The following is a 26,088-nucleotide window of genomic DNA, read 5'->3' on the forward strand; positions in this document are numbered from 1 at the left end:
CTTGGAATATGGTCTAATACATGATTACATAAAAAGAGCAGGTTTCCATATTTTTTGTCCAATCCTATGCGTAATCGATATTATTTCCACTAGAATTCCCCCCTGGGACTAGTCTGCTCTGTGCTACTATTGAGGATTGCTTGAAGTGTGCTAGTGGCAGCTCATGATTCCACCACTCCATCTCGAGTCTGATTACATAATTGCTCAGGGGCTTTTAAAGATACTTAAAATGATTCCATGGCATATATAAATAAGATGTTGGATAGAAAGTTCACTGAAGTTTTTTATTTGAGAAATTCGGCAATCTGACTTACTCTTCACCATTGTTAAGAGCATCACTCTTCTCTATTTTTGCCTCCTTATCAAGACACTTAGTGCCTTTCACTCTAATTTTGTGTAGGTAATTTCAAATCTTCTGGTATACCACTAACCAGATTTTCTCTGTTAACATACCTGCCACCACTCTTGGCGATGCTCAGGCAATTCCCCCCCTTCCCCCCTTTTTATCTCAATTTTTATCTTCAAGGTCTGTCTGCTCTGCACCTTTACAAATCCATCTCACTAGTAAAGTGCTAACCTGTTGTCCATTCAGAGACTCTAGTCCTAATAGCAGAACCATTTATTTTCTTAAAACCTGTTTTGAAGCTTCTGGTGCATTTTCACATTCCTCGTCTTTTGAGATAAGCTTTACCATTAGTCCCCTTATTTTGAAGTCAGATTTATTTCATTGTCTGATTCCTGGTTTTAGAATCCTTGCATTAAATACACTATACTTCTATACTATGTCCTTCAGGGGCCTCATGTTATTACTGGGACGATGCTAGCTGTGAAACTGCCCTGATTTATGTAGGTTTTTTTATTATTTATAAATCTTAGTGTTTTAGTAAACTAAGTTCTCCTGGTTCTTTCCCTAAATCCTGAACTAGACTTTATGAAAACAGGTGCTCTAATGAATGTTTGTTATTAAAAATGAAGCTCTTTAATACCAGCCCAAATCTAATTTATTCTATTACATATTTGCAATGCTTCAGTGAAAGTACTCCCATAGGGAACCACTATTATCTGGTATTGGTCATCATACACAGATTTATTTAAAGATGACACTTTTGGACTGCTCGGGAATTCATTCTTTCGTTAATTAAAATGACACTTAACTGCTGTCAGCTTCCACTTTGACTATTTCAGTAATTAAAAACTGTTCCATACAATATTCTCTTCAGTTGGATCATAAATATTGTATACACCAATTGATTTACTGTTACTAATTTTTGCAACAAAACCGTTTTTTCCCTTTGTTGATGTAATTTCAGTTCTACTTACATGTCAATCCTATTTACCTGCTTAATTTATTTACCTCCTTCTTTATCAGGCTAGTAAGAAGTGCTACTTTTATACATGTCTATTGATCTATGCCTCACAAAACTGAACACATTTCTTGTGAAATAAGCTTTCAAATTTATTGCTGGAAAATGTTACATTTTTGAAGAGCAGCTAGACAACATAAAACCATACACTGCTAACTCAGGCATAAGTGACTACTTTCAAGTCCACTTCCTGGGCTATTTCTCTTAGCTTCACCATTCAGTACTAATCCTTTCCCGCATGTACCATCCTAGATCTGTGAACAGCATTATCAGCTGACACGAGGCCATTTTCCCAACTATAAAAAGTCTCAATCATACGTTCTTAGGCACTAGTGCATTTTCTTTTGCTCCTTAAACAATTTACATCTATTTTAAATATTAAGGTTTGCAAATACTACTGCTATAATCTGTTGAAAATTCTTCATGGTCCTAACCGAAAAACTGCCGGGAAGTGTTCCCCTAGCAGGGCGTTGTGCTGTAACATTGTGCACACTGCAATTGTACCATATAGGAAACCACTGCAATCTCCATTGCTGCCACCCATTAAGACCCCAGCTGAAACACACTTGAGTTGTGGCTGAATAAATCTAGTGTTTTATCGAGATTACAGATGGAGAGATGGATCTGACCTCCACTTCCTCCTTTGAATTTTCTGCCTGCATTAAAATCCACACCTGCACCTCTCCATACACATCCCACCACTAGACAGAACCCAGGTAGGTAATTTAATGTGACATCCTTTAATTTACTCGTAGTCTATCTATTGTGGTTTTTCAGCTTGTCTCTGATAATTAATACTTCAAAAGCAATGTTTTCTTTTAGGAACTATTGTATAGGACATTTACCTTCAGTTTTTAAATCCCATTTCTTTTTCTTGCACACATTATTTCCCAGGTCTAATGTTAATGTTTTGAATTTGCTGCAACGTCTCCTAAACGTGTGGCTTTTCTCAAGAAGAGCTATTCTGAAATTCCTGTAATGCCTACACATCAACACTTGTTTGCTCTTTAACTCAAAGCTGGCTGTTTCTAATAATCCTATTAGCTATTCTTACCATAACTTTTCAGTGCTGTAGAACTTGCCTTTCTTTACTGGTCATTATTAGTACCTCTCCCCTCCTGTCTGTCTTCTCTGTTACCGACGTTACCCTTTTTAAGGGCAGAACATGTTAACTTCAAACCAGTCATCTACGTGCTTTTTCTTTTTATCTTGCATTCTGTTCTGGCTGCCTGCAGATTTTTCTGATCTAGTGTGCCACAGGCAGAGGGTAGTAACCCCTTGATACTCTCACAAGTACCACTGCTTATGCTTGCTGGAGAGGGGCAAGAAGAGGCACACGCCTCCCTCCACACCCTCGACTATAGCACTTCCCCTGCTGACAGGATCTCCACCTCCTACTGCAACTTCCCTGTGTGCAGGAAAAGCACAGCTCCAAGAACCACAGAGCGGCAGAGCTCACTCGGTCCGATTTTCCAGTTCACTGAAGGTAAGAAAACAGTCTGCTGTATTGTTGCATTAGACAAGAACAAATCAAGCCTTTATACTTTTTTACTGGAAGGCAGGAGGCAAGCCACCCGTGGAGTTGTTTCCAGCAAGAGAAAAAACTGTTTTATTAAGTTCAGGAGATGAGCAGAAAAAGGGAAACGGTTCTTAGGCTGCAGCACCCTCACCGACAATGGTGGTCTGCTCAAAAAGTCACTTTTTTACTTTTTTCTCAGCTTCCCGGTGAATACAGTGAGTGAGAATGCACAAGGGTGTGTACTCATATATATATATATACACACACAGCATGGTGTTTAATGAGCAAGTTCAGGGTAGAAAAGACAGGGATAACGCCTTTTATACACAGTTATTTCCATTCAAAATTAGTGCCAACATAACTCTTGAACATGCATTGTATGGACAAGCTTAAGTTTTTCAGTTATATGAAACAGAAGAGTCTAGCTAAATTACTGTAATTTATAAGGACTTATGAGTAAAGTTTTTAAGAAAAAACACTAACATTTTCAATTTGCTTAGTTGCAGCAGTTGTTTTCATACTAATCAGTTTTTAAAAAACTAAGCAGAATGGAAAGTTAAAATTCAATTTTTTACAACCTAAATTAGTGAAATTTTCAGAAGCAATTTTATTAGAAGTTGTACTTCCAAGAGAAAGTTTCATCACCCTCGATCTTACTAGCCATTTGCTTTCCTGCCCTCTAGTGCCCATATCTATTTAAATCTTCTATGCAAGTCTGGTTTTTGAAACGTCCTATCATGTAAGTGGTCCTATAGAAATAAAGTTACTTACTTATTGTGATACTACAAGTGATCTAAGCAGTAATTTTGCTGTGGCTCACGTATGTGTCATACTGCTACCTATGCAGTTATCTGAAAAGAATTTTCAGGTTACATTGTTTTTTTAAAATGAAAAGTAAAGCAGCTTTCTTTTTCAGTTTTGGACCATATAATGGAGTTTTAAATGCATAAATTGAAGCTTACTTCTAGATTTATTATTAAAACATTTTCACTGGTAGCTAACGCTGTTAGCTATATACCAAACTACAAGCTTCCACAGTATTTACAGTTTTTCATCCACATTAAAATATTTTATATTTAATGCAATTAATTTCCCCTCTAATGATGCAGTTATAGTATTGTGCATGCTTACATTTAAAACAATGGGTTGACACACTATGTCTGTAATTACTCCCATGCTACTAGAAAACCAGTGAATTAAATTTATTTAGTGTTAAATGGATATGGAATGTTATACAGTACATGTAAAGACACTTCAAGATGAGTAAAGCAGAACTAATTGCACAAGAGATTAAAGGTTCACCTCAATAGTCAGTATTATCAAATCATTACAGCTTCCATCTTCAGAGTGCAAGGTATATCATGCAAAAAAAAAAGAGCTCAAAAAATCCCCAAACAGACAAAACCAACGTTGTGGTACCACTTAAAATGATATCATACCACAATATTTTACAAGACATTAAAGTGATCATTCATAGAGAATGAAGCATTTTAGCAATAACAAAAAGTTTTAAACATACTTAACAGATTTTGCATGAACAAGAATTCCAGCATTACTATACCTAAGGAACAGGCAACATGCTGGGAGAAAGTACCTAAAAATCAAAGCTTTTTTTATTTATAGCCAATATTACTTTCTGCAAGAGTTATGCAATCTTATTCAGATTCCTCACATAACTGGGTAAGGTTCAATACATTTTTTACGTAGAGCATAATCACATAACCACCACATCAGCAAGACGATTTCATTATCTTGACCAGTTACTACATTTAAAACCATGGTATGATAACATGCCCTGCAAACAAATTGTCTTCTGGGACAGTGTCCTGTATGTAGAAATATAAAACAACTAAAATATACTCCTAACCACTTTAACCCCAAATGAACTATAATTTGTATTTACATATTTTTGAAATATGTAGGTAAAAACTGCAGACAGAATAGAAGCAGAATACACAAGAGAGCTATGATAGGGCTGACTGAACTGATCGGTGCATTCAGTAATCCCGAATGAGACTTGAACAGGGGGTTGTATTTTTTGTACTCTTCCTCCACCCAAACAGGCTTACCAGGGCTACCGAAGGCAACTGCTGCTGTGGAAGAACCGCTCATCCCACTTACACACTCCTTGCACCGCTGGCTGAGCACAGGGAGTGGAACCTTGCACCCGACCACTTCCACTCAGCCAAAACCACTGCAGATAAACACACTTCTACGCACCTGCTTAAACTACAGCTTGAATGTTAACATGGAACAAACACAGGAGATGACAGGATGGTTTTTAATATTTCCACCACGCAATACTCATATCCTGAGGGCACCAACAGGTATATTAATTTACCAAAATAAGCATACAAAAAAGGCCAAGTTGTCTGCCCTCATATTAGGAATAAACTATTTAACTTCCCGGCTTAAATGTAAGCAAGAGGAACTCAAGAAAGACCTCCTTGAGGTTAATTTTCCAACTACATTCAATGAAAATAATTTACTAAAACTGTAACTTGCAAGGTTTACTAGCCTTGAAGTGAGGATACACTTTAACTATACCTATAATTAAATAAAAACTTCAGACGACATTTTACAGAAATAAAATATGCAACTCTAGGAAGTAGGTGGAAAAACACTTTAGTATTCAGCTGGAACACTCTACTTTCATAGCCCATCATTCTCAGGAATGTATATTTCATAAATAAAAACACAGAACAAAAATTTGCGTATTCAATCTAAAGTTGGGTATTTCTAAACCTCTTCAGATAAAATTTGCTTTCTCCCTCACAAATAAGTGATAAACCCTGAAAAAAATTGGCTTTTCAAATCTATCGTGCATGAGAACACAGATGAATAAACCAACATCTGGAAAAAACATTTTGTACAAGATTGCAGTTCTAAAACACTTATATTACAAAGCAATGTAAATAAATACCAGGCTAGTACAAAAGCTCTTATTTACAGTTTTACAAATGAAAACATTTTCAGTGTAAATGCAGTGTTTTAAAGAACACAGTATTAGTAAAATGAGTTCCTGTAGAGAGCATTATAATTTCTGTTAAATTTCAATGTAGTATTGTATAAAACCATTGTTTCAAGTTAATTTTTGTTTATAATTTAGTACAGCCAAACCCCAGTTTGTCTGGAATGGTATTTGTTAAAGTGCTGAAAAAAAGGACATTTTTGAAATTTTAGAAAAACATACTGTACATTATTAAAGCTTTATCAAGTCAAAAATGGTGTATTTTGTTCACATTTGCTACCGCACCACCTGTAGATGAAAGTTTTTCAACAACTTGTAATTAACAACATGGCAGCCATTGGTATCTTCACATCCAAAGTCTTATGGTTTCCCCCACAAGTAATTTGTCTTAAGCTTCAGTGGTGGCTTCAGGTTTCATAATCTGGTAAGTAATCAAGTATTCTGGATAAGCCTGAAAGAATGACACATACATTTTTTTATTATGATTTCATTTTCTGGATAAATTCAGAAAGTTTGCTACAGAGGGGAAAAGAAGTATTTATGCCAAAGAAAAAAAGGCAAAGTGTCAAAGGTAAAATGTCTGAAGCATTAAGGAAACACAGATCCTTTCACCTGCAACCACAGTTGGAGTTTGTTTTAAGACAAAAGCAAGTTCTATCACCTCGAAAGTAAGAATAAAACCCCCCAACATTACATACCTTTTTATTTAAAAAGTCCGAAGAACCAAACAAAAAAGCACTTTACCTGCTCCCCTCTGTAAATGACATATTCTGCCAATGCCAATCCATTTACACTGGGTCGCCCAGTAACTGAGTGATGTCCTGGTGGAGAATGAGCCATTTTCATAGCACTGAACTGCAGGAAAGACTTGCCCAGTGTTACACGACAGAACAGCAATTGCCTGTGTTAAAAGGGGAAAAAGAACCATGAATACAATATGCTAATGAAACTCCAGAAAGACTATCTTAATAATTTGAAACTTTTACTTAAGGAGAACAGTGGAATTTTAAAGCCACTTTAGTCACTTTGTAATTCACAGAATTCTGAAGTTCTGTTTTGAAGGACAAAAGTTACACTCCCTTTGGAAAAGCTCTTTAGTCTGAGGAAAGGTTTGGTAATAACATCAAAAAATGTTTATCTTAATTACTGGAAAGAGCATGCGTAAAAATGTACTCAAAGATTATCCCTACCTTTCCATGTCTTTTTAAAAATTGTTTGGTTTAAGTTTTCTGAGGGTGCTCCCACACTCCCATCACTCATACTAACAACATAATTCACTTGTGTTCTAACATCAGATTTATATCTAACAACCAAATCAACATCAAATCCAAATGGAAACTCTAGGTCAACACAAAATACCTCATACTAGCATTTGTCAGTATGTTATGTTGTTTTCTTTATAAAGAGACAGAACAAGGGTACTTATTTCTTTACCCATGTACTACAGTAATGGCAATGGAATCTCAGCATTTTTTTAGACCACTGTTAGGTACTATTTTGCTCAGTCAAAACCCTTGCTTTTCTAACTCTTCACAGAGGACAAATTAAAAAAAACCTTACTTGGAAAGCATGAAAAGATTCTGACATCCTCTATAACTCTATGATATTATTCTCTTTATTTGAGAGTGTCAGAAAAGAATAAGCACTATGAAAAGGGGCAGAGATTCAAGAAAGGAAACTGGAAGAATGACCTTATCCCTGTGATACCAATGTAAAACAGTATGCATGCAAACACACAAAGTATTCTCCTGGTTGAGACGGTGGCCACTACCACAGTTAAGTCTATGAAATAACAGTAACTTTATTCTGAACTGATGGTGTCAATAAGACGTAACAAGTATTCTGCAGACAAGTGGCCTGAAGAACTCAGTGGTACGAAGTCCACAAATTCACATCTGTATTTTAGTGTGTGAAGCAGCAGTGATGTGGGGGCTGACAGCTACAAAGTACATCCTCCTCAAGAAATACAGCATTTGAATATCACTGAATTTCTCCTTCCTCTCTAACAGGCCATGGACTAAACCGTCACATTGCTGCATCTTTCACACAAGCATCTAGCAGATCCTCTTCACTCTCCGGCCACCTAAGTCAAATTTTTACAAAAAGTTAAGGGCAAAAGTTTGGTTAAATGCACTGAAGATATTTAAGTCTTAAAGAAACTTTAACTATCAAAGTTTTCTGCAAGTCTATTAGGTCCAGCATACAGAGAGTGCTGAGAAGGTTTGGTTACCAAGCAAATCTTTCTTCAGAGAGAGACTGCTGACTTGATGGTCTATGAACAAAATATACAAAGGCAAAATCAGATTCTTTTGAATGACTTACCTGTGGCAAACATAACAAGATCTATCTTTGTGAATTGGACATCCAGTGCCACCTCCAATTCCATACACATATTGATTGCTTTTGGAAGAATTTTCGGCAAAATAAATCCCAGCTCCAAACATGCCGCCTATATAAGCATGTCTCTCATCAAAACCTTTGTGAATGATTGCATTCACAAACGGGGAGCCTAAGAGAAAGCAAGTAAAATATTGAAAATACAGTATACAGATTTTTGTATGTCACAATCCAATCATCCATTCCCAACTTTTCAGTACAGTTTTTCTACACATACAAGGAAATCAGTCTCCAAAAATTCCGATTCAGATTTACACAGCCAGTTCACTAGAGGTATTATACAAATGACAGTAGCTAGTAAGTGTACGTTGTAAACAAAGATTTACAAGGATAATATCTGAGACAACTCTTGCTGCAAGAGAAGGCTCCATGAATCTATATTCCCTTTGGCAAAGCTTCATTCTAACCAAGATTCATTGAATGCATTGCTACACAAATCCTATCTCCTTCTTAACATGAAGCAGATTGCATTTAAAAAGCAATAAATGTAAACCAATATTTATTTACTTACAACTGTCATAAAATTTAGCCTTAAAGAATAACCTGTTCAAAATGGTTGGATTCTGCATCTCAGGACACCTGATGCCCATTAATTTTCACAGCAAGTGCAGGGTTTTCTTAGTAAGGATTTTTATAACAGTACATATAAATATGAAAGCACCTGTAGAGGAAACCTTATCTAAGAGAACACAGCATTTCAGAGTTACGTTGAGAATTATAGGAAAAATAATCCAAAGACTTATCCTCCAGCCTAAAGATGATAAAACTTTATATTAAGCGGAAGAACATTCCAGATGAGAATGGAAAAAACCTATGGCAATTGCTCATCTTCTTCTGCAAATGGCATACATGGTTAAAAACATATGTTAAAAAATTTATATAAACTAAAGACTGAAAAAACCCCACTCATAAGGCATTAGTGGCTTTGTTCCAGAGATAATTTGTTATTATCTAACTAATTTAAAAGACTTTCTTTTAAAGACAGGTCATTCCTGTAAGAGGCCATTTCCTCTTACAGGGGTACAGACCACAGTCAAAAGACAGAATTTAGATATCTGTAAGTTTGAGCAAGCAGTTAATTACTGTGTTACTGCTGCTTCCAACAGTAATGTAATATGTTGGGAACTATGTAGCCTTCATTGTAAGGATGTACTGTGAACTTATATAATTTTTCCTGGTGAGCAAATTAAACATCTGTGCACAGGAGAGCCTTCAATTGGCTTTAATTTGGTAATTATAAGCTGTATCTTCTAGAACGATGAACAAGAATTAACTTCTCAAATTACAAAAACAAAAAACCAAGAAAATCCCACTCCAAACCCCAAAACAACCCATAGCATTTTTAATGGGTTGTTTTGGGGTTGTTTTTTAATCATTTTGGTCATAGAGCCTATAAACCAGAATTAGTAAATTAACCAAGGAGCAGGCATATCCCTTAACGTCCATTCATAATTGCTAAAATGTTTTCACTTAGGACTTTGAAGTCTCCTTTAGGGAGAGATGAGGAGATGGAAATTTCAGAAGAAAGATGCAGTGTGTTGTAAGTCCCCATTGCGACATATACAAACGCTTGTTCATGTAAAGTCATGCAAACCCTAGAACCTATTTCCACTGAGAAAATTTACTTTGTTTGAGCCAGCAGAAACCCTCCATTAAAGTGCTGACAGTGAAATGAGTTCATAAGGTGCATTTCAGTATCTCACCATGAAACAGCATCCTTTCATTAGCATGGTTATGATTCTCTTCAGAGACCTCCTTCCTCCTGTGAGTATATCTTTCCCACAGTTTTTTGTTGCACACTTTCTGAATCTGAAACAGTCAAAATATAAGTTCTGCCCTGAAACTGAGAATACGTTTCCTTTACTTGACAGATGTTAAACCTATTATACCACAGTACACTTCCACTGCCACTTAAACAAGAACTCAATGAAACATAAATTCTCTAACTTTTGCTGCAGAAGTTCATTGTTGTAGAATAACTTAAGTAAATAATAATTATATGCTTAATTAAGAATCAATTAATTTTAAACATCTGTTGAGCAATACATCTTAATTTAATTTTAGCAGGCTTAGTCACAATCCTACCTGAGTATCACTCCAAACACAGCTTGATGCCAAACCATTAGTAAAATGATCATCTAGTAAACTAGGAAGTGTCTTCCATAAAGATTTCTAGAGCATTTTAAAAGAAAGTAAATTATATACTCTCTGCAGAGGTATGCTGGACATTGACAAAGCTTTATGTGTGCAGAAATACTTTATCAATTCCACTGGGGAAACTGTAACATTAGTTCACAATAAAACTTAGTACTTATTTTCAAATCAAAATCCTGTAATTGTAATGAAAAAAAACATTTCTTCAGGTTAAAAAAAAAGGGCAAACCAAAATTCCACTAAACTATTTAAAGCAAGGTTGTCTACTAGCTGGTGTTTTAAGCTTCTTCAGCATTATATCAAGCCAAAATATGTACTCTTACTTCCATGCTTCACTTCTTGCTGTTTTCTGCCCTGCCATTTCCTCAACAGAAATCTTCCTTTGTTTCCCATAAAATCTTCTGTCTTTTTCTTAAACCATTCTGCAGTTTCCTGTGAGGTCCTTCTATGTCAATGTCTCATAAAATGTTTAGTGACTATTAACCCATAAGCAGTTTTTCCATATAATCTTACTCTTTGAATTTCCATGGAAGATGATCTTTTTCCTGTGCATGGCTCAGAACAGCATATCTTACCACAAATGTAGAAGATTTTATGGACATTTTCTTTTCAGCCAAAACTCTAAAGGTGTAACCATTGACCATAAAAATGCCACAGCTACCTTTAAGATGTTGTATCTATTGAAGACTCCACCAGCATGTCCTCCATCTCTATGCTCTCGGACAGTACTCTGCATCTGAAGATTAAGAATTTTAAGGAGGATCACTTTGTTTCAGAATACATTCAAAACATATATCCTCCACACAGTCAAAAAAAAAAAAAAAGAAATCAAAGGAACTAATTCTGTCTTTAAAAAAATCACAGAAGAAAATTTTAGGCAATGACTGTATGTTAAGTAATGACAGATTTTGTGGATGACCTGTGGAAACAGGTTTAATGATTTTTTTTTTTTTTTTTTTAAAACCTTATCTTGAATAGCCCACAGTCTAGTTTTCAAATTGAAAAATATTGTCACTAGTCCATTTAGAATATCATTTCTTCAGAATTTTGTCCTGTGTGATTAGGACACTTTGGAAGGAAGGGATTTAAAACTGTGTATAACAGACAGGCAGTTGGTAGCACAGAATTTGTATGTTATATCAAAGAACTTTTCTATATAGTAGAGATTTTAAAAATACTACAAGCAGTGATAACATAAGAAAAAAAAATATGGAGGTCATGAGCACAGTTTATAAGTGATGCAGTCAAAGTTTGGAATTTGAAGTATCCTTATGCAAGTTTTTCTTAGGTTTAGAGATGTTTATTGCACTGTTATCTACCAATACTTCTTTATCTACTTCTTTATAGAAATAACAAAAATACTGAAAGACTACAAAGAAGGGCATACCTCCTCTTCTACTGATTGAAATTCCTTATCTTCAGTAGAAAGATCTATGAGAATAGTTCCACTACCAGAAGTATTTAGTGTCAGGTAAGGGTTAAGTCCTGTAAATATAACAAAACACAAGAACAGTTTCAGAAACTGCTTTAAAACTGCTGGAGTGCTAACCAGTAAGAGATTTTTCTTTTTAAAGGGACGGTTTTCTCAAAATTCAATTTACAAGACAAAGAGGTTAGCTGCTAAGGCAGAGATTACCAATGATTGTAATTGCTTTTCATCGGCCACATACGTTTTTGCATATGTCAAAGTGTGATCCCTCAAATAATTTCACTGGTTTCAAATAAACTTTTTCAGCATCTGTGTTTATAAACTCTACTCCTACATTATCATGCATACACTATAAATGCCATGAGAAACACAACAGCAGATGGATGCAGATTAATGGCAATCATTTTTATTGATCTGTGGATACTGATAGATCATTCTCTCGACAAGAATAAACATTGCAGACACACTAACCCATTTGCCTGTTCTTATCTCAGTATGTTTAGGTACAGGACAGGGAAACTGTATATAAGCAGTTGCTTGCTTAAGAGCTCATTTCAACTCTAGGCAGGGAAACAGTGAGCTACCTGTCCCTGTACAGTCTGTGACTACTGATGGAAATGGTATCATGAACAAGAGAACTGATTTGAAGTGCTAATGCAGTAGGAATATTTTTCCCATGGATCGTGCAGAAAGAGCTGACCAAAGAACTAAGATCATCTGTGAAGCTAAAAGGCCTGAACCTGGTACTGAATACTTGAAGGATACTGAACGCTTAAAGAGAACTTTTCTATCATTTAAAATATGCAAAATAAAATTGGATTTTTATGCAGAATCCATTGCTGATTTACATACAGACTTCAATCAGAACTGGCAAGTGACAGGAATGTAATTACTGAGCATAAGAATACAAAGACAGTGTGTATCGAGTATCTTTGCCCTCAGCCTTCCCAGACAACTAGCAGGTGACCAAACTTAGATGCCGGGTCTGTCATAATCTCTCTATAAAGGAATAATGTGGGGAAAAGGGAAATTACAGATTCATCCACAGTCAGGAGCCTAATGTTAGCAGTATGCAACTGGAATAGTGTTCAGGAGCAAGAAACTCTGGCAAGAAAGCACCAAAATAAAGCTCTTCCAAAAAAGCCCTACTAACCTTGAAATAATGGCTATACTGTGTTCAGAAGAGATGCCAAAATACCAATGCTAACATACTTGAGTGCAAGAGCACAACAGCAAGATATAGAAAATTGACAGAACAACCAAACAACAACAATCCTTCCCACTCTAAAAACACACCCTAGAAAAAAAAAAATCAAGAGCTGTTCAAATATTCTGTTGAATTACTTATGCCTGTAGTTAATGTTACAAATAAAAATGTCAGGCCTTTTATGGCAAGACAGGAAGAGTCTAGAAAGAATGGGGGTGGGAGTTTTGAGGGATTTAGATGTTTGACATTCTGTCTATATACAGACATATTAAAATATGTACAGATATACATACGTTCAAAAATACATCAGTCCTACTTGGAAGGTAAAACCTGTATATGATCACTGGTTATGTAAACTTAGAACTCAAACAGGACATGAGGCTGACATGTCATCATAAAGTAACTTCTGTCCAAAATACTCAATAAATCTGTCAAAAAACACCTGACAAGAAAATTCTGAAGATTCACTTACATACTTCATTACTAGGAAAAGGATTAGCTTAAGGGTTCGTTAATACTGTTTTAAGGAGCAAAAAATAATTTAGAGCTTGGGATAGTGACTCATTACTATGGAGTACAGATTTTAGAGTGAGAATTCACAGACTGTCTCAAGAGGGGAAAACCCCCCTACCAATTCTAACTAATTCATTCAATTTCTATGAAACATAGAAAGACAACAGTAAGTGATGTTTCAGTGAAACAAGGAGGAAAAAAAAAGTGGTGGTGGGTTTTTTGGGGTGTTTTTTTTTTTTTTTTTTTTTTTGTCTGTTATGCCGCCATAGTTAAATGAAGCATACTGTTCCCAAGATTGTGCTGGTATCAACAGTGCTGCACAAATAAAGAGGCTTTAGCATAAACTCCAATACAAGCTGAAGCTGTTAAACAAAGCAGTTACGTTAATTTTGGTTCACTGAAGAACACCAACTGTATTTTTACAGAAAAGTATACGTAAGAATTTCAGTTGGCTTTCTGAGAGAGCAAACACAGTATTCTTTTGCAGAACCCAATGGTACAGTACCTAAACAGTCCCTAACCCATCAATCGAAAATGTGTTCTGTTCTCCAGTAATCTGAAGATAAATACTCCCCTACCTCAAAAAGCTTACAATCATTTTACACTAGATCTACACTTTACCTAAGTAAACACAAAACAGTGATTACAATGAAAAAAAATACACTAGAGAACTGAAAGGCAAGATTCACAATAGTTCACATCACAAATAAAAGCACTTATGCTTCAAGTCAAAAGATATTAATATAATTTGAAGTGCTATTTTCTAGGATAAGTGTTATTATCACTTCTTTTTAAATGAGATACAATCTGGAATAATCTAAAGCATTTATAAAAATGGATTCTATAAAGGCAGTATTACATAATAATTTGAAACAAGTATATACCTTGCTGTCCAGAAATTAGTCTTTCAACTCCTTTAATGATTTTATGCCTATGGCCATAAGCATTAATTCCAATTTCCTTCAATTCTTTGTGTCCCATTTCGACCAATACATCCAGTGTTATCTATAATGAAGGGAACATAATTTTTTTTTGTATAACAGCATAAACAGACTAAAACAGCTGCCAATGACAGTGAAAATATACCTCTCAATAGCTGAGATAAAAAACAAGTGTGAAAAGAACATGAACATTAGAGTTTATCGTATTATTCTCATACTTCACTTTTACTCAACTGTTTTCTCCAAACTTTTGTCTTTAAATAAATATCCTACAAACTGCAATTGTGTAACTCTTATTGCTTGCAAGGATTATGTTTCTGACTGAGAAATAGTTTTCTAGATGTATTCAAGCCAACAGAAACAAACCCAGAAATTACTGATCAACACTGACTACTTATTTACTCCACCATTCATACTGCTGAAAGAAAGCACGCCTACACTCTTGAACTGATATAATTATTGCCCCCAGTTTTTTTTATATATATATTTTGATATATATTTATATTATATATAACATTTAAAAAAAATCCAGTTACACTCCTTTCCTTCATTCCACTCCCTCTGACATTCACTCATTTTAAATGTCTCATTATGTTATTCTAAAGAGTCAGTATTTATTCCTTTGCTTTCTAGCTGAATATCCAGCAATAGTTACGCTACTTACCTGCTCTCTCTCAAATATGTCAATTAGATGTTCAAGGCCAAGGTTCCGTACAAATTGATTTATACTAAAATCTACACCTGAAACTGAGTGAGAAAAAAAACTCACAATGAACATTCATAGACATACTTTAAAATAAAGCATACACATCTTACACTGTCTGTGGCAATAAAGAAAGAGACAGAAATTCCTGGTCTTCTGAAAATGGGGAATAAATATCTGTATTGCTAACCAGTGGCAACTATTAATTAATCTACCCGAGTACTGTTAAGATTTCTAGTCCTTCCAAGAGCAGTCTTTGTGCCTCCATGAGATAAGCAACTAACTACCTACCAGAAACAGAAAATATTTTGAGAACTAAAATGTTACAGAAGTAACCTTTTCAAGACATCTGATCTAAGAATGGCCTCTTAAAAATGAGATAAAGTTTGTAGTAAAATACTGCTTGGTATGGAGCCAAATTTCGTTTGACTTCTCTTTTGAAACACAATTCACCATTTTGGTTCTGTACAGCAAAAAAAGGAACATTTTAAAGATTCTGTAAGGGTCAAGTACTAAAATTTTATACTACAAGACTTTAGACTTCTGTTCCTTATTAACGACATCATAAGGAGTAGGGATACTGCATCTGTCATAGTAACTGTGTAGGAAACTTCACACTTATGTATTCTTTTTACCATATGGTAGAAAATGTTATTCATTCCTAACTGCGAAAGCCTCACCTTCTTTTTTCTCCAGAACAGTAGTTCCCTCTGCACTGTTTGTACCAACAACAGAAGGAAGTTCAGAGAAACTACCAGACAAGTTGTCAAGACTACTTGCAGCAGACAGACTGGATGGACTGGACGGAACAGAAGACAGGGCATCAGCTGTAGAACCTGTAGTCTGAGACACACTTATAACCTGAGGTTTGTAGCAAGACGGTAAGGCAGAAGGAGGCATTGCAGCTGTCAATAACGCGCTGACATCATCTGCCTAAATAGCAGAAAACAACTTATCAGAACAGGAACACTGTTACACAGCATTTTGTCCTAGAACACATTATCATTATTTCAGACTTCCTAAGTACATGGCAAAATAAATCAATGCATATTGGAAAAACATGTATTTTACAATGCAGTTTACAAATGGCCTTCTGTGCTAACAGCATACATGAAACTGTAAAATGCTTAGAAATAAAAGCTGTAATAAGGTAAAAAGACTGGAATATTTAAAAAAAAACTTTAGGGACAGTTAAACAGAATTCATTTTATAGTAAGAACTAACAAAAGCTTCTAGTGGCAACCAGCATTTATGAAACAAAACAGTTACTCTGAGTATAGCTTTGAATTGTATTATAACACTTAGAGCTAAAAACTTAACTGACAGATAGTTTCCTAAAGTTATGTTGCTACAAAGTTTGCTTACATTTTATTGCCACAATTTTTCTATTAGTATCGAATTAAAAGCATCAAATTATAAGCATGAATTCCTTTTGTTGTTGTTGGTTTTTTTTTGGTTTTTTTTTGTGTTTTTTTTTTTTTCTCCTTTTTGTTCTCCACCCCCCCTGCATTTTGAAATAAGAAATTTTGAGCAAGAAAATATTTAAAGAAGGTTTATAAAGGCTCTACTGACTTTCCTTATCAGGCACATATAAACAGCAGAGAAACCACAGTATTTTAAATTTTAAGAAGTTGCCATATTACTACTTTTTTTTTAAAGGGCAGTTTTTAGATGAGCTGCCACAAATGGCAGGTAAGTACAGATTTCCTAAGAGCAGCCCCATTGCTTACAGTGACCAGGTCCAATGGTGTTTGTCCTTCTTGGTTTTTCAGAGTAGGATCAGCCCCATGTGCCAGTAACAAGGCACAAAGCTGTGTCCTTCCTTTCTGAGCTGCTTCATGCAGAGGTGTGAATGCCCATTTGTCAGTAGCATTCACACATGCATTATACTTTATAAGTAAAGCTGCTACATCAACATGCTGGAAAATAAAAAACACCTGTTAAATAAATCCAAGGTACCACATTGTGTTAAGTTATCTCAGAACTATTTCTGACACTTCCCTGTAATCCTTGTTTTGCATTTTCTTAGATGTACTTTTAATTATGATCAACAACAACAACAAGTATTGAAACAAGTTGTTTTCTTCCTCACCTATAACATACCAGTAAAAAGTTAAGATTTACTCTCTTGTGAAAAAAAGGATAGACTACAATAGAATCCCAAATCCAGGGGAATCTGAAGGAAAAAACCCTGAATTTGAACTTCCAGTTTGGAAAGTACTTCAACTGTTTTGATTAAAGACTTGATCCAAGCACAAAGATCCAGGAAGTCCAGAAAAACAACTGGTGTCTCAACACCAGCCAAATAAGTAAAAATGAGATCTTGCCGATAAATTCAACTGGCACAGGTAAGGAAGTGCATTTAAGAGAACACCTTTCAGGCTGCTGGCTTTCTAAGCATTCATGCTCAGAAATCTCAATTCTTTAAAATCCAACCATGATTTTACAAAATCAAGTCTCCACCTATACAATGAGCTGACTATAACAGATTTTTTTTTTTTTTTTTGCATTTTAGGTTTTACAAATAAGATGACATTACAACTCAATGGCAGAAGCTTTCTAGAGAATATTGGCTCACAATGTTGTCAATTAAATCTATCACTTTTTTTTTTTAATAAAGCAAGCCTCAAAGTTTGAGATGTTTACCCCGTAAGATGCTGCATTATGCAGAGGAATCAAACCTCCTTTATCCTGTGCATTCACATCTGCTCCATGCTGTAGCAGGTACTCTGCAACCTCCAAATTGTTGTAGCCAGCTGGAAGGTTGCAAAAGGACACAACAGACAGAACATATTAAAAAAACCAAACCAAAACAAAACAACTCAACAGGCTGTAGAAAAGTAGTAATTCACTTAAATTACTTGAAAGTTAAGATGTCAATCCCTGTGATGACAGTGCATTACCTATTAGAGAGGACGCTTAACTGTATTTAAGAGTATTTGGTTTTAAAACCTCTGTCGATAAACAATAAAAGACCCTTTTTGGCTAGAGAGAACAGGAAATTAAAGTCATTAAATAGTTTAGAAGAGGAACATAAGATGAATATGCATAAATGTTGTGGTTTGAGCCTACTCAGCAGCTAAATGCCACACAGTCGCTCACCCACCCTCCCCCCACTTGGGAATGGGGAGGGAATCGGAGGGGCAAAGGGAGACTCGCGGGTTGAGATAAGAACAGTCTAATAATAGTAACAGAATAATACACTGACAGCAGTATCAACAGGTAATGTACAATACAGCTGCTCACCACCCGCCGACCGACACCCGCCTGCTCCTGGCCAGCGATCCCAAACACAAAGGCCCCACAGCCACACTCCCAGAAGTGGCAGCCTCTCCCGGCCCTCTCCTGCCTTTATATAGTGAGCACAATGTCACATGACATGGACTATCGGCCAATCGGGGCCCAGCCCTCCAGCTGTGCTCCCCCCGCCCCCGCACACAGGTGAGGGCACTGGGACCTGGGGAGCCCCTGGGGTCTCAGGGTGCTGCAGCACTCCTGCTGCCAGACCAACAGGAACTCTAGCCCAGCCCCAACCAGGACAATAAAATACTAATTTTCTTTTTTTTTTTTTTTAAAGAAAAAATATGTAATCCTCTAGCTTGAAGCTATAATTTAAACCTCCTTAATTACAGAAAGTTCAGCCACAGGAACCAGTAACTCTGATCAAACCAGTTAACTGAAACACTGACCTGCTAAATGTAGTGGTGTTGAATGCCGTCCTTGAGTGTCCCGACAGTTGACATTGTCAGGTGAACACAGCTTTTTCACTCGGGCCAAACAACCTTTCTTTGCAGCATCTAGTAGAGCTGCATCTCCTCTAAGTAGGTCCTGAATATCAGTATCACCATCTTTAACAAGGTCTAGAGGAGTATTTCCATCTCTGTTTTTCTTTGTAGGGTCAGCTCCATGCTGTGTACATAAAAAACAGGTGACAAGTATGTAAGTAGAATAAACATATTGGATCTTATGCATCTGATGCCTTATTGAGCAAATATTCTGACATATTCAAATCCTTTAGAGAGAGTCTTCCATTTACTGTGTGAGAAAGGACAACGGTTGCTAATAGTATCCATTTTACTGAAAACATACATTTAACTACTATCATTTAGAAATGACAAAACACAAATCAGTTTCTCAAAGAAGTCCAATCACATTTCAGACTGAACAAGAAAGAAAAGCAAGTAACTTCTCATAAGCATATGTAATACCTGTAACAGGAGTTTGCAAATCTCATATTTTCCTTTTGCTGCAGCTTCATGCAAGGGAGTAAATTTCCACAAGTCGGCTACATTGACAACTGCACCATGTTTAACCAGAAGTTCTGCAACTTCATAGTGACCGTATGAGCAAGCATTATGTAAAGGGACAAGTCCTCTGAAAACAAAAAAAAAAAAGAGAAAAATTATCTTTAAAAATTGGGTCTTTTTTATAACCTTAAAATGCAATGCACCTTCAATCATCAAACCGTAACAAAAATATTAAAAAAAAAAAAAATTTTCCACAAGTCTAATATAGTAGGAGTATCTACTGCCAAAGTGGTAGACACACAATCAGCAGTGGCACTGAAGAGAAGTAAAAACACGGGGCCAGAGAAATTCTTGATGCTCTAGTCTCAAGTACTGCAAAATGCTTTTGTGGATAATCTGAACATCTTGATTCTGACAGAACTTTCCATGAAAACAAAAATTTAAATGCCTGAAGAAAGGTGCGATGCTTATCAGCTAGCAATATTCAAGAGCTGACAGGTATTAGCAATTACAAATGCCAAGAAAACATACATTTGAGTATTTACCCCTTATCTTTTGCATGCACATCAGCTCCATGCTGAAGAAGATATTCGACAACGGATACTCTATTATATCCAGCTGCAAAATGAAGTGGTGTAGACTGACGTCCTTCAATATCTCTGCAGTTCACACTCTGAATTGTACATAGTTTCTGTGAAATTCCCAAAACAAAACATACATCACTACATATAGTGTTGACACACTTTTAAGTTGAAAAATTGGTTTCATTAAAAATAAAATTTATTTCTTCATCTATTTTTACATAAAACATTTACTTTTCATAGATTGTGTCCCAAGAAAAAAAAAATTAAATACTCCCTCCTCATAAATCCACACCTGTGACTTCTCATTTACGCTTTTATATAAGACAAACTTCTGGCGGTGGTGAACATTACATTTTTTCATCTGTAGCATTTGCACAATACAAAGGTTTTATAAAAGGTATCACAACTCCAGAACAGTCAGCGAAGGGCTGTCTGATAGACTGTTTTGAGAAATGATAGTTTGTGCTACAGCTTCCTCTTGTTTTTCAGACAGGTTTAAGCTTACTTTTACAGTATCCACATCTCCAGCCTTTGCAGCCTCCAGCAACTGTCGATCTGCATCAGAATTACCTAATGGGATACCTTCTGCAAAATAAATAAAGTTGCATAACAGGCAAGTGTATGTAGATGACGGAATTTGTTACGATAGGAAATCATTTGGATATTTCAAGTATTTCCCTTAAAAAAAAGTTAACCAATTATAGACAAATTTTGTATTTTCTTACTATCTATTGTAGCTATTAGCTCTAACAGTGCTTCCAAAGTTGCCTTTAGCAACATGCTTCCTGTCCATCTTGAAGTACTGTGAAACCAACTAAATATTCCTATTTCAGTTTCAGAATTAGCTAAGCTTCCTGATGCAGTCTATGTGTATAATGTCCAAATCTTACTCTTGAAAATCCATGTACCCTGTTGTCCCTACTCACAAATGCAAAGCAGCCATTTTTTGCCTTTGAAACTCATTTTCTACTTAGAAGACTCCCCCCTGCCTACACCAGGAATTTTCCAAAATTATTCCCGGTGACTATACGGGGAAACATTCTGAGCCTCTCTGACAATCTGTGTAGCTGAATACTACAGAGTAAATGATATTGTTAACTACACCTAGAGCAGGCACTCTCTGTGGACATGGTTGTGCAATAAGAACTGCACAACCCAGTACTGTCTTTTGTAGAAAGGACTTTTTTTTTTTTTTGACTTGTGTTCACTATTATTCCTTGACAGCACTTGAAATGACAAGTGCAGCACCACATTACTTCAGAAGTGGATCTTGAATAAAACAGTTATACCTTGCAGTAGCTGTTGCACACTTTCAGTCCCCATTTGTAAGGCTGTAAAGCCCTGAAGAGACACAATGGAAGGATCACATCCAGAACTCAACAGCAATCTGCACGTCTGAAGATGACCACAATGTGCTGCTCTATGAAGAGAGGTCTGGCCAAGGTTATCTAAGGCATTAACCTAAAAATAACAGACAAGAAATATCACCATCAAAACTTAGTATTAAAGCTGGTTTTATTGCTGATGGGGAGAATTTCGCAAGCATTCTTCTTACTTTAATTAAAAGAACATAGTCAGCACATCTCCAAAGGCTGTGACATTTCAAAAGATAAAATTTAAACCAAAGCAGTTCATAGAGTTGTAACTACACTTACTGAGGAAGAACAGGCAGGCCCCTTTTAAAGGCATGTGGATAATCCAGTGTAAACAGTTACAGCAATTTTACCACATACAGAAGCAAGCTGTTATTTTACTCATAGCAGCACAAATCCTCAGTGCAAACACATAGAACAGCTTTTACCTGCATTGGCTTATTGTGATTTTTCAGACTGAAGACTTTCTAGGTGTTTCAGTCAAGGCATATTTAACAACTTAAAACTCTGCACCCAAAGGTTACTTGTGTTCTCTACTGTTCCTCTGGTTTTGATCATTGCTTTGGAAAAAACACAGCAGTCGGGCTGTAATCAAATTTCCATGAGAGAGAGATTCAACTCATAGTTTTGGAGGATTCAAGCATTAAAGAGATGATCACCTCTCCACTTTTTATTTTCGTGGAAATTTGAACTAAACACTATGTTATGAATTAACATTTTGCCTTCACTGTAATTTTTACTGCACACAACACCACGTAAAGTCTACCTGTTATACAGTTAACTCTAGCTTCTTGTTGTTCATATATATCCCTTATTTTTTTTTTTCCTTAAGCATTTCATTACTACTGCTGGATAATGAAGCACTGAATAAGACACCACAAGATCTCAGTGAGAAGAACTACATCTGTACTTCTTAGACAATAGGACCACAACGATGATGCCTCAATATACTGATGGATTGATGGCCTTTGTCTTAAGTGTATAACTGACAACCTTCCAAAATTAATTATTTTAGAAAAGTCTGTCTACTCAGCTATCCTTTCTCATTGTGTGAAAGCCTATATAACAGGCAAACCTTAATAATAAAAAAAAAAGCATGAATACTCATACCTTAGCTTCATGTTTCACAACTACTTCAACAACATCATTATGAGCCTTTTCTGATGCCACATGCAGAGGAGTCAAGAAGCTTTAAGAAAGAAAAAAAAAATCAAAAATGTATTTTGCAAAATCTAGTAAACAAACACTTAGGAGTATTCATTTGTAACCACTTACTCTTTTGTTTTTTCATTGATGTTGGCTCCTTTCCTCAGCAACAATTCACATACTTGTTTTCTCTTAGGATATGGAGATGCAGCAGCACAGTGCTGAGAACATTAAAAATTGTAGCATTAGCAACTAGCTAGCAATACACAGGTTTTACTGCTTGCTGATCAGCTGGCAGTTAAGAGCTGGTTGTGTGCTAAGTCAACAGAAAAAAAACCCAAAACATGTAGAAGCTTACTAATTCGGGAGATTCCATGTGGGCTTTTGGTTCTAACTCTGGTATTTTCCAGAGCTCCTTCTCCAATAATTGGTGAAAACCTTCAAGCTTTACAAAGTTAACATACGTAGGCTGCTGTTGGTTAAAACCAGACCATTCTACAGAAAAACAGTCATTCAGACAACCTAAATTGAACAGGCAATTTAGACTAGTCTTAATATTAACCTTAAGAACAAAATATTAGCCAATGTTATCTGTTTAACTAGACACTGGATATTCCAGGCTGCTCTGAATTACACTGTTTGACACTGAAATTTTTAGTTCTAAACTATTACCTAGTGTGTTTAGGTCAGCCACAATATATGCAAAGTAATTAATAAATTCTGAGATATTACCAATGCTGTCTCATGTGTTTGAGGATGCTTGAAGTTCACTGTCTCCAAAGAAAGATGTTTCTTTATACGAGCTACATCTGATTCTCTTGCAGCCTGCAGCAGTGAGTGACCTTTGAATTCATCTTTAAAAATAAATAAATATATACCATAAGGTTACACTCCTTAATTTGAGAAGGATCAAGAGGATTTTCTTTCAGTTATATAAAAATGTTAATTTTATTCAACAGACCATGGTGCAGACATTTCCAACCCAGACTTAAGCTTTTACATCACTGGACAGACACTTGTTAGCTAAGTCAAAACACAACAGGAATGCACATTGTTTCTAAACCAAAACCAGAGATATCCAAACTGGCTAAACAAGATCTATTTCACTCACCACTGTCCTAAGTTCCTCTCTTTGCATATGTACCAATTCAAGCATATATAAATCTCAGCTTCTGACCTTTCTAGACGCTAACATTATTTACTGATAGTTTTTGTACATATCCCAGAAAGTTACTGTCTGACCACTCAAGGGCATTCTTTTCAACTCCTTAGTTTGCTGGACAAAAATCAATGTCTTTCCTCAATTTCTTTGAACTTTCAGTGATTGTGGCATACTCAAACATATTCAGCATTCTAAACAGTTATGCATTTTATTTTCTTTAAACAAAACACAGGGGAATAAAAATGAGTATTTCAACAGTCTTGATGCAATGACAGGAGCAAGTACGGAAAATTAAAGTGTACTGGCAAGGTCATGAGGGAAAGCATGTATTCAGGGAGGAAAAGCTACAAACCGCATCACAACCACATGATTATAAAACTGACATTATTTTAAATGCCTATGTTCTGAAAATCTAGCAATCTCAAATTATAAGCACTGAAACGTACTGTCCAACATTGCACAATTGCTTGGAACGTGTAAGCATTTTCCAAACCTTATTTCCAGCAGGTCAGTGTCTAGGGAACCTAAGTACACATTACAATCTCTAACTGTAGAATTGATCTTACTTTATACTCACATGCTAATCGTTCTTTTAATTGGGGTGTTGGAGCCAAATCAATGGTGCTTTTGTTGTGACAGTTCAACAGTGTTGGGTCAGCACCATAACTTAACAAAAGAGAACATACTTCCACCCTGTTCTTAGAAGCTGCTTCATGCAGAGGGGTGAATTGCCACAGATCCATTGCATTCACACATGCTCCATGCTTGAAAGGGAAAGAGGTAAAAAAGATGCAATATCAAAACCAGATAATTAGAAAAAGACTTCTCTCATTAGTTTCAACACAATAGACTTAAAATAAGTAAATCAATGCTTGTATGCAAACTGTATCCATGACATTCTCCAGACTTTCATTTTCAATAATATACAACATTTCAGCACATTGCAGTTTTTAATCCCAGTGTCTCATAGGTACATTCAAAGAAGCCAAAGGCAGGCTAGTCTCTTCAGGTCTTCTCCAGCGTCTCTAAAGGAAGAGTACCTCTGCTACAGGTCAAATTGGAGAAAGAGCCTAATTCATACACTCCAAATCACCTTTGAACAAGCTCCTGTTTCTTTCTGCTCTAGAAAAAGTCTAGAGCAAGCAGTTGCACTGAGATAAATACATGTTCTGTGAATACCCCGCAAGATATGAATGTCAAAGTATCTAGGAGGAGATACGCACTCCAAGTTGACTTAATTTAAGTAATACTCTGTAATACTTTTGGATGATTAGTAGCTGTGTAATTCTTCTCCAGTGACATTATGCATGCACCTTGAGCTCTATCTGTAAGCAGGTCTGGTAGGACATACTTCTTCACATTGCTCCTGTTAAAGCTGTAATGCTTTGCAAAAAAATAATTCAAAATTCACTGGAGCAGAAATCCAACAGGGAATACAACTCTAGCTTAAGTCTTAAGGTATGCAATAGTGTCTAGGCAAGACGTTTTTTTTTTGTCTAGTACCACAGCTGTAAAGATTCACTTTACAATTGGCTTCTGAAGTATATAAAAAATCTTGGCTTTTTATATGTATTACAATATATGTTTTTTTTTTTTTCTCAGTAATTTTTTACTTAATTTTTGCTAAATACAAAAACACATGGAATTAGTGGGGACTGAGACACAGGATAGAGCAACAACAGCTATTCCCTGATCACCCAAACATCTAGTGTTATCTAACAGAACACCCTCAGCTATTACAATGATCATGACTTGCTACAGCAGCTGAGAATGGGCACAGTTCAAAAGTCCCTTGGTGGACAACATTCACAGATTTTTGCAGGACACACTTCGAGCCACTAATTTAATGTGCATCATACTTTATCTTCAAGATTAACAAAATTCAGGTAAGACACTTCAGTTCTGAGAGTTCACTTACGTTAGGAAAACTGACACCTTTTTCTTTCTTTGGGGTGAAGGCTACAATTCAGGGACAGAATTAATGTTGTAAAGTTCACTCCCTCGCGAGACTGATTACTCTAATTTTAAAACATTTACAATCTTTACCAGTATTCTTGTCAAAAACCTCTTAATACTCTGTCTTCTCAAATATTTTTCTATTGACAAACTCACAATATTGCTGTTTTTGAGGGGGTTTTTTTGGGTGAGAGTGGGACGGTTGAGACAAAAAGCACTTCCTTGGTACAAAAACATTAAACTTTGGAGCAGAGAGAGTTAAAAACAGAAAGCACATTTATAAGGAAAAAGCCTCCTTGCAAGAAGAAGATTCAGTAGCTCCAGCTTAATGATCGCTAACTAACATGTAGAACAAAGGCAATCTATAATTCTTTAAATTTTGTAAACCTAAGTACAAATTTAAAAAAATATGCAACTTGCAT

General features: G+C 35.9%; 1 protein-coding gene across 1 annotated transcript in view; it reads right to left on the reverse strand.

Annotated features, from left to right (window-relative positions):
- Nucleotides 1-518: 518 nt before the first annotated feature.
- TNKS2 (tankyrase 2) overlaps nt 519-26,088 on the reverse strand; it is a 36,586-nt gene continuing 11,016 nt past the window's right edge. The window contains exons 8-27 of the mRNA XM_032984150.2: nt 24,288-24,474; nt 23,281-23,402; nt 22,678-22,769; nt 22,513-22,591; nt 21,319-21,490; nt 20,535-20,614; nt 19,991-20,136; nt 19,407-19,572; nt 18,888-19,107; nt 17,845-17,954; nt 16,929-17,117; nt 15,879-16,131; nt 15,160-15,242; nt 14,439-14,559; nt 11,793-11,890; nt 11,067-11,141; nt 9,955-10,060; nt 8,177-8,363; nt 6,599-6,755; nt 519-6,305 (exon numbers count right to left, since the gene is read on the reverse strand). Coding sequence (XP_032840041.2) covers nt 6,243-6,305; nt 6,599-6,755; nt 8,177-8,363; nt 9,955-10,060; nt 11,067-11,141; nt 11,793-11,890; nt 14,439-14,559; nt 15,160-15,242; nt 15,879-16,131; nt 16,929-17,117; nt 17,845-17,954; nt 18,888-19,107; nt 19,407-19,572; nt 19,991-20,136; nt 20,535-20,614; nt 21,319-21,490; nt 22,513-22,591; nt 22,678-22,769; nt 23,281-23,402; nt 24,288-24,474 — 2,706 coding nt within the window. The 3' untranslated portion in view covers nt 519-6,242. The remainder of the gene's footprint in view (nt 6,306-6,598; nt 6,756-8,176; nt 8,364-9,954; nt 10,061-11,066; nt 11,142-11,792; nt 11,891-14,438; nt 14,560-15,159; nt 15,243-15,878; nt 16,132-16,928; nt 17,118-17,844; nt 17,955-18,887; nt 19,108-19,406; nt 19,573-19,990; nt 20,137-20,534; nt 20,615-21,318; nt 21,491-22,512; nt 22,592-22,677; nt 22,770-23,280; nt 23,403-24,287; nt 24,475-26,088) is intronic.

The sequence above is a fragment of the Tyto alba genome, unplaced genomic scaffold, assembly GCF_018691265.1.
Source record: "Tyto alba isolate M040663 unplaced genomic scaffold, T.alba_DEE_v4.0 Super-Scaffold_1, whole genome shotgun sequence".
Lineage (NCBI taxonomy): Eukaryota > Metazoa > Chordata > Aves > Strigiformes > Tytonidae > Tyto > Tyto alba.